This window comes from Heloderma suspectum, chromosome 1, assembly GCF_057233095.1.
Source record: "Heloderma suspectum isolate Gila_16-S chromosome 1, 16-S_ref, whole genome shotgun sequence".
NCBI classification, from domain to species: Eukaryota; Metazoa; Chordata; class Lepidosauria; order Squamata; family Helodermatidae; genus Heloderma; species Heloderma suspectum.
The window spans coordinates 178,642,080-178,654,225 of NC_139458.1; the positions used below are offsets into that span (position 1 = coordinate 178,642,080).

At 41.2% G+C, this 12,146-nt stretch overlaps 1 protein-coding gene across 1 annotated transcript in view; it reads right to left on the reverse strand.

Annotated features, from left to right (window-relative positions):
* Positions 1–12,146, reverse strand: part of BAZ2B (bromodomain adjacent to zinc finger domain 2B) — a 144,268-nt gene that overhangs the window by 18,082 nt on the left and 114,040 nt on the right. The window contains exons 26-29 of the mRNA XM_084811337.1: positions 11,528–11,590; positions 9,712–9,856; positions 6,007–6,671; positions 252–528 (exon numbers count right to left, since the gene is read on the reverse strand). Coding sequence (XP_084667463.1) covers positions 252–528; positions 6,007–6,671; positions 9,712–9,856; positions 11,528–11,590 — 1,150 coding nt within the window. The remainder of the gene's footprint in view (positions 1–251; positions 529–6,006; positions 6,672–9,711; positions 9,857–11,527; positions 11,591–12,146) is intronic.

Consider the following 12,146-nt stretch of genomic DNA (forward strand, 5'->3'; position numbering starts at 1 on the left):
CAGGCTCATGGAGTCTTTTCTCCATAGTCCGATAAGCGCTTTTTTTAACTTAACAGTGGCCTGCCACTTTGACAGAAGGAAACAAACACACACATACATAAGTTTCAGGATACATGAGCGGTTCTCCTCAGGATAGACTTTTAGAACATCCTGCTCATTAAATCCAAATCAGAGGAGCTGGCAGCTAGAATTTTAAATTAAGAAATGTTTTTTTGTTTTAGTTTTTAAACATGGACATATATGGTACTTACCCTCTGGGATAGGCTTTGGACTAGGATAATCAACTGGCTTGGCTACTTCAACCACAGTAGAAGGTATAGGAGCTTGTTTCTCAACTTGTGGCACTGGTGATTCATTTTTACTTTTTGGAACACTGGGTGTCAAAAATGAATTGCCATTTCCTTCTGACAATCCCATTCCTGACCCCATACTAGGCAATGGAGGTGAAAATGGAAGGTTTGAAGTAATAACTCCAGTAGGCCATCCACAGAACTGAAGACCCATTACAGGCAATCCTGACTTCATCTGCTATGCCAAAAACATTTTGAAAAATATAACCATTAATTCTACTACAGCAGCTGCATATGGAAAACCGAAACCAGGAACAGGACGCTTTTGTACTAAGTATGATATACATGTACAGAAAGACTTGATTAGCAACTATCTTAAAGCAGCCTTCCCCAACCTGGGGTCCTCCAGAAACTTTGCACCACAACTCTCATAATTCCTGACCATTGGCCACACTGGCTGGGCCTGACGGAAGTCATAGTCCAAAACATCTGGAGAGCAACACATTGGGGAAGACTGCCTTAAAAAAGAGAAGGTGACTGCGACTAAAAAAAATCATCCAACATTTGAATGGAAAATGGAAGCATTAAAAATGTTTGTTTTTTAAATCAGTCACTGGAAATGTTACCATAATATCCATAAAACCATATATAATAGATGCTAAAAATAAAATGGTGGGCTTGGATCTAGACTGATTCTGCTGGTGGAAGAGCTGGGAGGCGACTTTTGCCATTCAAGTTGTCCTTGATGGTTAAGACACCCCAGAGGGTGAAATGAGACAAGGCAAGATAGGCTTTTATTGCTCCAAAAAGCCTGAGAGCAAGGATGGTTGTCAATTTTGGACATAGTCTGCCCCTACTGGCCTTGGAGGGAAAACCACCTGCAGTAAATTGTGCATGGATCAATCAGGCAAGAAAATTACAATCCTGTCAAAGTAATACATAATGGCTTGGATCCTAAGTAATGCTCTGCGAATGGAAGAGTGCTTTCCATCTGTGGAAGAGACTCTGATCCAGTAGAGGCTTCCACTGGATGGAGAGAAGGGGGAGACAATTTTCACTAATTCCCCCTCCCCTCTGCAGCCCCCCTGCTACCCTCACCCTGTTCTAGAGGATCCCTCTGGACCAGATATTTGGGTGCAAGGGGCTTCGGGGGGGAGGGGGAATCAGTGAAAATTGCTTCCTACCTCTTCCAATGCTGGAGTGTCTCATGAGTGGGACTTCACTGAGGGAACACTGCTGCCGGCGTGGCAATTGAATGCTCCATTGTCTATATGCCAAGCTATATGAGTGGCGGCTGGTGAGGTTTGTAGTTGGTGGGGCCAATTTCTCCCTTTTGCTTGTGCATAGCGTCCTTGACTACGACAGTTGTAGTAATGCATGTGCACAACACACATGTACTGGTTTTTTTGTGTGTACGCACACTTTTGCATAAACCAGGGGTTCTCTTAACTTTTTACCCCAGAGTCCGCTTGGGAGAGCTGAAAATGACCAAGGGCCACAAAGAGAGCCAGTCATAAAATGGTGACAGATGGAGGTGGAGTTTGGCATAATCAGCTGGCAGTTACTGATATCATTTTATATTGATATCTAATCCCTCCTTGAAAATGGCTAAATTCTTTGCCACAGCTATTTCCTTGTAGCAGGGAGTTCAATAATTCAGCTTTCCTCAAGTTAAATACAGTCATTGGCTCTGGAAGTATTATTACTCAGCCTCCTCATTTCAGAAAGAATTTGCTGATCCAAATGCTCTACGTCTGGATGTACTCATGGACACTTCTCTTGGCACCCACCTGCCTCTCCTGGTTTTGATTTTGTTTCTCAAGATTATTTTAAATCTTTTAACTGGGAGATTGACATGCTGCAAAGCAAAGTGCTTCCCTTTATTTGGTTCAAAAACATTATTTGGGTTCAATTTTTTTTTTGTTTTTAATTTTGGAAGTCAGACCCACCATCTCTGCCTTGTACTTCGGATCTTAGGCCAGTTACTTTCCTATTAGTCTCATCAGTTTGCCTTCTGGGATATGAGTGTTTTGTGACCGGCCATGCCCCCAATGGCAGCCATTTTATTAATGAGCAAGCCCCTCCATGGCAGCCATTTTACGAGAGTGCCTATGACACTGTCAAAATTCCAAATGTGTCCACCAACCCCAAAAGGTTAGGGACTACTGCTTGAAGTAGAGAAAACTGTTTATTTTATATTGGGTTTTTTCCTCCCCCCACAGGCCTCTCAAAGCCTTCTTACCCATTTCCTATCATTTCTTCTCCCCTTTACCTTCCACACTTAACTAGTACCCTATCCCCAACAGCCAGTTTCTTTCATTCCTCCTCCTGCTGCTTTTACATTCACTTCCTCCTATAACAGCTTCCCTCTCTTATGCCATTGCTCTTTATTCCCATTAAAAATATTATTATTAAAAATACCCTTGCTCTCTAACCAATTCCCACTGGCATATGCAATGTGTGTGGTGCAGCCATGGCACAGGGCTGTCAAGCAAAGAGGCACTGGGCAGACTGCAGCACTGAGACCCACCTGAACGTCAGGTGAGACCCACTGGTGGGTCCCAACCCACAGTCCGAGAAACCCTGGGATAAACACTGTATGCCAAACAAAAGCCCTTCACTGGCATTTCCCCCGTAATGTATTTTTCAAAATCATTAATCGGCCACTCCTCTAGCAAATGACTCGCTTTTTGCCTCATTATCATACTAGATTCGATACTCATCCCTTGTTTATTTACATTTTTGTAAATAAAGTTAGGCACCCTGAGGACAGGCTATAAGATACCTTTGGGATTGTTAAATAACAAAGATGAAGGAGGGATGCCCCCTTACATAAAATATTCAAAGCTAGTGTCTGCATTAGTAGCCAACCTGATTATCACTTTAATCCATTTCCACAAGGAACCTATGTTAAAGTACTTTTATCATGGTGAATGAAATTATACCAAGGAAGTACTTCTAAAATACTTATTGCATAAATAAATTACAAATAGTAATTTATAATTATATATATTTATACTAATTTATAATTTTATAAATACTATATTTATTCTCCAAACTCCAAACTGAATACCAATTTTTATATTTCCTAAAGATGAAGCCTCTCCTACAAAACAAATATAACATACAGACACATTTCTACTGTGTACTCTGCTCATGCTCAAAGCCTTTCAGTATCAGCACAGTCAATTTCCATATTGGGGACTGTGTAAGGCAACAATACAGAGCACAACCCTCCCAGGACCCCAGTACATAGGGTTCCCAACTTTGATGGAAGCTATCCCTGGAGATTTCTCTCTGCTGGCCCAAATATTTTACACAATGCCAAACTGCTGGAATCTCCAGGATTGCTTTCAGCAAACTCCTGGAGCTTAATGCTGATTCTTGGACACTCCAGGCCAATCCTGGAGGGGTGGCAACCCTAGCAGAACTGCACGACTTTATACTTTTACAAACATTCATACTTTAAGAAAAAACCTATCAAGAAATAATATTAAACACTTCAGAGACCTACATAGCCATGTAGCTAGATCCCTGGGTGACCTTGCACCGCTAACTATCTCACACTTTAACCACAAGGTTTTTGAGGATAAAATAAGGTTGAGAGAATGACATGGCTACCACTTGGAGCTCCTTCGAGGAAAGGGTCACAAATTTAAATATAATTCCTTGAAGGGAGGGAGGGGACAAGGGGATACAAATTTGAACATAAAAGCCTACTAGTCCAGGCCTATCTTTGTACACCAACTGGGTCTGTTAAAGGAACCAGGCATCTTGCAATGGGAGAGAGGAATCTACTCTTTGAATTGTGCCTTTTTTCCTAATATGGCATTTGGTTCCTATATGTTGTTGTTCAGTCGTTAAGTCGTGTCCGACTCTTCGTGACCCCATGGACCACAGCACGCCAGACCTTCCTGTCCTCCGCTCTCTCTCGGAGTGTGCTCAAGTTCATATTCATTGCATCGGTGATGCTATCTAGCCATCTCATCCTCTGCAGTCCCCTTCTCCTTTTGCCTTCGATCTTTCCCAGCATCAGGGTCTTTTCCAGGGAGTTTTCTCTTCACATTAGGTGGCCAAAATATTTGAGCTTCAGCTTCAGTATCTGTCCTTCCAATGAGCAGTCAGGGTTGATTTCCTTTAGGACTGACTGATTTGACCTCCTTGCAGTCCAGGGGACTCGTAAGTGTCTTCTCCAGCACCACAGTTTGAAAGCATCAATTCTTCAACACTCAGCCTTCTTTATAGTCCAGCTCTCACAGCCATACGTTACTACTGGGAAAACCATAGCGTTGATTAGATGAACCTTTGTCGGCAAGGTGATGTCTCTGCTTTTTACTCTGCTGTCTAGGTTTGCCATAGCTTTCCTCCCAAGGAGCAAGCGTCTTTTAATTTCATGGCTACAGTCACCGTCTGCGGTGATCTTGGAGCCCAAGAAAATAAAATCTGTCACTGCTTCCATTTCTTCCCCTTCTATATGCCAGGAAGTGATGGGGCCGGATGCCATGATCTTCGTTTTTTTAATGTTGAGTTTCAAACCAGCTTTTGCACTCTCCACTTTCACCCTCAACAAGAGGCTCTTTAGATCCTCTTCACTTTCTGCCATTAGGGTGGTATCGTCTGCGTATCTGAGGCTGTTGATAATTCTCCCGGCAATCTTAATTCTGACCTGTGATTCATTCAACCCGGCGTTTCTCATGATGTACTCTGCATATAAGTTAAATAAGCAGGGCGACAATATACAGCCTTGTCATACTCCTTTCCCAATTTTGAACCAATCGGTTGTTCCATGTCTGGTTCTTACTGTTGCTTCTTGACCCTTGTACAGGTTTCTCAGGAGACAGGTAAGGTGGTCTGGTACTCCCATCTCTTTAAGAATTTGCCACAGTTTGTTGTGATTCACACAATCAAAGGCTTTAGGGTAGTCAATGAAGAAATAGACTTTTTATGAAATTCTCTTGCTTTCTCCATTATCCAGCGAATGTTGGCGATTTGATCTCTAGTTTCTCTGCCTCTTCGAAACCCAGCTTGTACTTCCAGTAGTTCTCGGTTCACATACTGCTGAAGCCTAGTTTGTAGGATTTTGAGCATCACCTTGCTGGCATGTGAAATGAGCGCAATTGAGAAAAGTCAGCCAATTGACTGTGGGATCCAAGAGGTATCCGAGGGGCTGGCCCTACTCAACGCTCACTGGATTTATGTAAATGGATGAAAATTGCCTTACAACTACTGGCAGCCTTAGCTGAAAGCTTTGATAATTCCCTGAGAAGAAGGGCCCAGCAATTAAATCAGTAATTTGCCCCTCCCTGTATTTGAGAAGACTGCATGCTCTGGCCTGCAGGCCCCTCCCGCTTGCCCTGACAGACTCAGAGAGGCCTGAATCCAGCTTGAAACTAGAGACTTAGACAGGAGAGAGGACTTGACAACCAAAAGAAAACCAGGATTAATGAGTCAGTGACTTAGCCTAGGTCACACAGAAATATTGAACTGATTAATTTAATGCAATTAAATCTTTAAATGCATTTTATTTTGTCTTCTTTGGGGGGGGGGATGTGGAGTCCGATTTAGCCCTAGGAGGAGCCTCCACTGCTGAACCTCAATAGTTGTCTACATCTTAACTTACAGTTCTTCATCTCAATATTTCAAAGGAAAGAAAATGCCATTTTGCCTATATGAAGAGTACAAGGATGAACACTTTGAACTATAATTTAATGCTTACCTGAAGGGGTGACAATGCAAATGGACTTAATCCCATTGGACTTGGTGAAGAGGCTGAACCAATAAGTGGAGATGGGACAGGTGAAGGTGACTTGGATGGAGAATGAGAAGTCAGTGACGCAGCCACAGCAGCTGGTGAATCTATATGGGTAACTGATGTGTCATCACAAGGAGTTCTGGGTAAAAGGCTGAACCACTGCCTGCTCTTTTCTGTAAGAGTCTTTAACAGCTGGTCATTTGAAATTAATGGAGAACTGTAAAATTTCCCTGGCCCAGTTGCAACAGGATTAAAGAGATTATTTGGATCTGACTTTTCACCACTGTTTTGTGATACAGAGACCTGGTGGCTGCAGAGTGAAGTTTTAGAGCTATTTTGATAGGATAAGGAGCACCCATTTGCTGCACTGCCATTGGTTTTGGGGGCTAGAATGTCAGAGTCAGGAGGCATTTTTGCTACCTCCAACAGTTTGCTTAACTTTGAAAAAGAGCCAGGTTTTTGCAGGAACAAATTTGTGCTGTCCTTCTCTTTCAGATCTTCTTTCTGATTACATTGACTTGCATTTAAACAACTTATTTTTTCTTCTGAGGTCTCAAACATTTCTTCTTTGATATGAATGCTTTTGGCCTTTTTCAGCTTCTCTTTTTCTTTTGCAATTTCTTCCAGACCTACAGATACAGAAACACGGTTACTTATTTAATTGCCACCCTTTCTGTAATTATATGTCATAAATAGAACAATGTTGTCAACTACCTCCACATACTCCTCTGAAAAAATGTATTCATCATTTACAAAATAGTTTTAAAACAGAAAGAAATGTCTATAGTTTGGCTTAATGCAGTAGATTGTTTTAATCTATTTTAAAACCAGATGTAAGAAACAAAAGTGGGCTATAAACATATATGTGGGGGTCTGCTTAAGAAAATGTATTGCGACTTGCTTCCTAGTAACATGTTCAGGTTTGGATTGAAACCATGTTTCAATCATGTAACCATGTAACATGTTCTGCATGTTACACAGAATGAGGTGACAGACCAAAGTGGCAGAACTCTGGAATGGAGTCATTCAGTCTTTATATGGGGAAAGCATTTTTAAATGCCCCTCTGCATTAGAAACAAAATAAAAACACCTCTCTACATGTATTAAACTAGAACATCAGAAAAAAGGCTATGCTAAACCTTTCTTTACTACATGGAGTGTTGTTCTTGTTGTTTTAATGTGGCAGAGCATTAAAATATATGACACACCCAACTCCTTGTAGTTTGAAGTTGTCTAATCCAGAATCCTCCCATCTGAGTTTGCCACCTTATTCTGTGTAATGTCTGAAACAGCTCTAAGACTCTTGTGGATGATCAATTCAACCCATACCAATACTACATTTTTGCTTTTGTGGAATAGTCTTACAACTCCTAATTTAGAGGCAAATGTGCAATGCCCAGTCCATATATGATGCAAGGATGGATGGAGATGAAGCAGTTGTAGTGGTGCCTCCCTCGCTTCTTTTTTTAAAAGGTAGGATAATGTGTGTTTCAGTGCATGTGATGGGGACTCACACAACTGTTGAGAATGCCTTATCATAGGCACCATCGAACAAATAGATGCCTGTGGTGCTCATGCAACCACATGTCCAAATATTATACCAAATCACAGTGGTTCCATCGTCAGGGGAAAGAAGCACATTTTCCCATTTCAATGTATTTCAATATGACCAGCAGAAAAATAAAGCTACATGATTGACTTCCCCAAAATCACTTAATACAGATTGAGATATACCCCAACAGAAGTGCTTTAGAAAAGAGAGTGGTGTTTTTGCTGGCTAGGTGCAGAATCCCACAACTATTTTTAAAAAATCCTATTCTCCTGTCAGCCTTCTTATTTCTGCTCCTTCCAGACTTACAGGAAAAACTTTAAAAGGAACACACACAAAAATCATGTTTCACTAATCATGTTTCCTGTTCCTTTCAAAAAAAGTCTAATTAGCATTGATGATACTAATTAGTATTATTATTACTTGTGAAGTACCTTAAAATTAGGCATTGCACTATTATAATTTAGACTCTAATATTATTAAAATGTGTGTACTATCAGTTTTTGATATCAAGTATTTTCTACTTTCACTTTTTATCTAAGATCATTGGGAACAATCAGAACAGTGTAGATTAACACCCTAATCCAGCTCTAGTCACACTAAATTGCATGACGAATTGCACCAGAATGGCATCCGAATGCATGCAACTTGCATGGATGGACAACATCCAGACTGGTGTCACATTTATACCATTATACATGTACAGATATCCTTCTCTGGACTGGGGTGTTCATATTTAAATATTTTGACATACACGATGTCAGAAACCATATTAGTCCTCTGTTTAAAGACAAAGGATCTATTTTTTTTAGAAGGGGAAATTCCTCCCTCCTTGATTCCCACATTTTTCTTCCTCTAGCCCTTTAGCATATGTCAGCAAGCATTAATAAGAATTTACAAAGAGCAAAAGAAAAGGGAGAGTCGCAGGAAAGAGAACAGAAAAACAACAGGGAGACTAAGTGCAACTGCATAATTGTAGATAAGTGGAAGTCAGTGTGTATGGTCTATGACCTGCAAGGATGTCTGCACTTTTGGCAAAATCTGAATTAATTTCAAGAGAGGGAGAAAAGAATACTAATTTTTGTGCCTTCTTCTCAGCAGTTTCTAAAGAGTTCAATCTTTTTGGTGATATTCTATTTGGACATTAGGAGTACAGAGTTCAGATGGTAATCTGTGAAAGGCATAGATCCATGGGGAAGAAAAGCTTAATTTGTGTGCCGTGTATTTACTGCTTTTCCAGGGGCAGACCCACACCATATTCCAATTGTTGTCCCTTATTGGGGGTTCCACCGCTGTGTGTAGCTGCTGAGATGCAAACATCTCATTAATGCAGTGTTCTCTTCCCCCACAATGTTCTTCGTGGTGTCTGCCCGGAGATCACACTCAAAACATAGCACCGTGAACTTGAACACAACAGATCAGGATGGGTATCTACAAGCAGATACACTCACAAGTGCCCCAGCCTGCTGTTTCAAGCAGTACACCTGCAGGAGTCACCACACCAATGTAATATCTACAGCTATTTAACTGTGAGAAAAAAATGCTTCACTCTGCAACCCACAGAGGTCTCTAAAAATAATTATTCCAACTGCAAGTTTAACATTAGCGATCTTTCTTCATAGCAGCATCAATGGTTGGAGGTGGGTCCATGACTAAGAGCATTTCTACACCAGGCTAAAATCCCACATCCTTACAGGGGCTTCTACTTCCGGATTTCTTGTGGGATTAAGCTCAGCTCCTTTTCATGTGGTTTCATCCAATTTTTTTTCTCTGGTTAAGTTCTATATGTTTCATTTTACAGCCACTAGATGGTGCTGCAATATAGCACAACTCCAGAATTCACCAGAAAGTTATTGTGCTTTGAAGTCCCTTATCACATTTTCCCCAGAGAGAATTAAGCTGCTATAATTGCCAGAGCAGAATGGACAGCCCTGGAAGTTGACAATGTCATGTAAAGGACCCGTAAAAAAACGTGAGTGACCAATCAAAAGCTCACAATAAAATCCTTGTGCAGAAATGCTCTAAGGTTCTTGTCAGCACATTACTGAGGGAAATCTTGATAGGAAAAAAACATGCAGACTCTACAAATCATTCAGTCATTCCTAGGACTACCTCATTACCTTCTCCACTTTCCATGCCTTCAACAAAAATGCCCCCACATTGGGGCAGAATCCAATATCGACGTCTGTAACGATCCTGGCCAAACATCATTGAACGCAAAGAGTGAGAAGCTTCAAATAACTTTCTTCTGTACTGGTTCTGTTGCTGTTGGGGTTTTAAAAAAATGCATTGCTGTTGTTATAATTTTTCCCCTGCAGTCTTAAGCTAAAGGATAGCCACAGAGAGCTTCAGCTGTTGGGCAATACAGAAATGTAATAAATAAATAAATAAATAAATAAATAAATAAAGGTAGGTAGGTAGGTAGGTAGGTAGGAAGGAAGGAAGGAAGGAAGGAAGGACAGTTGACAATTCAACAAATCATGACTTTCCAGAAGTTTTGGCTAGATCAAAAACGATGCCTTGATTCTCCCTTCCCGAGAGTCAAATTGGTTATCACATTCAGAAGATGTGAACCAGGTTGAAACACGCATTCCACAAGGCTGCCTTCTGTATTTTGCTACCAATTTCCAGAGAACAAAAGGATCAATGGTTTTCATCGCATGACAGCAGATGAAATCTTATCAATTATACAACACAGCAAATGGTGTGTGTATGTGTGTGTGTGTATAGTGATAAAACTAGCCAACCCAATATACGATATTGTAGCTCCTGTTGTGAAATTAATGAAATATTTCAACTGGCTTTGAGAGAAAATTATGCTCAGGATTTAGCTGTAGACAAAACTAGTGCTCAAATACAAGGGGGGGGGGGGGAATCAACCCTTGCCTGAACTCTTTTACTGTCATGATTCTGTCATGCTCCTACCTCAGCTGAAGCAAGACTGAGATGGAAACAAATTATTCATCTTTGGAGGAACAGCTGGCAGGGGACAATCACCCATCCGAGGCATAGATGGGCTGGAGTCAAGGTTCAGCACAGTGTGCCTTGCTTGGGTTGGATGTGCATTAGACTTGAGGATGTGTGTTGGTGCAGACCAAGCATTTGGGGCCAGGGGCAGGAGGTATTAAACAGAAATTCCACATAGTCAGCCACATCCTGATCTAAGTTACATTATTGTATTCTACCAATGTTAGTTTACTGCAGACGTTACTGTTCAGATTTCAAAACTCACAGTTTCAAAAACAGTTTGCTATGTGGCATGGGGTCTGCTATTGGAGAAAAACCAGCCCAAAGCCCTCTTGGACTCACAAAACTATTTTCACAGTTCTTTTGATCCTGGCGACTGACTTACACATTAAAGATGTGTGTAACCAAGGCTACCTCCAGAAGTGTCAGGCACAGTAGTTCATCACACCCAAGAACCTCAAGTCACACAAGGACTGAGCTGATCCCCACCGGTTCATACATAGGGCATCAGCAGTGTCACACAATCCAAAAAACAGATTACAGAGTGGTGCTGTGCAACCATTTTTTGTAGCGCTCTTTGCATATGTCTGGTTTATCACGAAACCACACAATCAGCTATGGAGGAAAGTGCCATCTGGATGCAGACTTGCATTGCTGCACTCCCATTGTTTCTCACAGGTTTAAATTAAGTTAGGCCAAGAGCTTGCCTTAAGCATGTTTGACCTGTAAAAGTAAAAGAGACGCTAGCTTCCCTCCTCTTCCCCCACTTCTCATCCAGACTGGTGCTCTTTTGTTTCTTCCTTTGGTTTCACTGAAAGGCTGGTGCTAGCTTGGCCCATCCAGAAAAGTCAATGAATTTGACTGAATACTAAGGGCCTATTTAAGTACACTGAAAAAATAACTGCCTGCTATCTACATTACAGGTACCTAAATAAAAGGAGCACAATTTTAATTTATGGCGCAGCTTACCTTAGTCAGTTTGTCAATCTGTTTCTCTAGCTCCTCGACACTTGCTGTCTGGTCCCCATCATCCTACCACCAATAAACAAAATGCAGCACTGCATTATTCTCCGTATACTAATTGCGTTCCTATAATCTACTCACATAACGTCAGAGCTTCATGGGGTACGCCTTAAAAATTACTAAGGCGTCACAAAAGACATGTATGTGTCATGGGATGTGATCCTCAAATCTGAGTCTTTGCTCTCTGCAGCAGCTGCACAAACTCAGTCTCCCACAGCCAGGCATAAGTACACCAGCTGAAGTAACAGAACTCTGCCAATGCTACATGGAAGACCAGTGACCTCTATCCTCACTGGCCTGCAGTAACTGTACAAGGCTTGGTTGTATTTAGAGATGTATGAGGATTTAGTTTCTGTTCCCAAATCAAGCAAATATGTCCTGTTTGCAATCCCAAATGCAAGCAGGAGTGCTTCTTTTGAGAAATGCTTGCAAATCCCTGAATTTGCGATCAAGTTAGAAAAATGTGTATTTCTTTTAAATAAGCACTCTAAAATACACTTTAGTCAATGGGGGGAAAGTGTGCACTTTTGAAAAATATGCACAGAAATGTGCACTTTTCCCATTC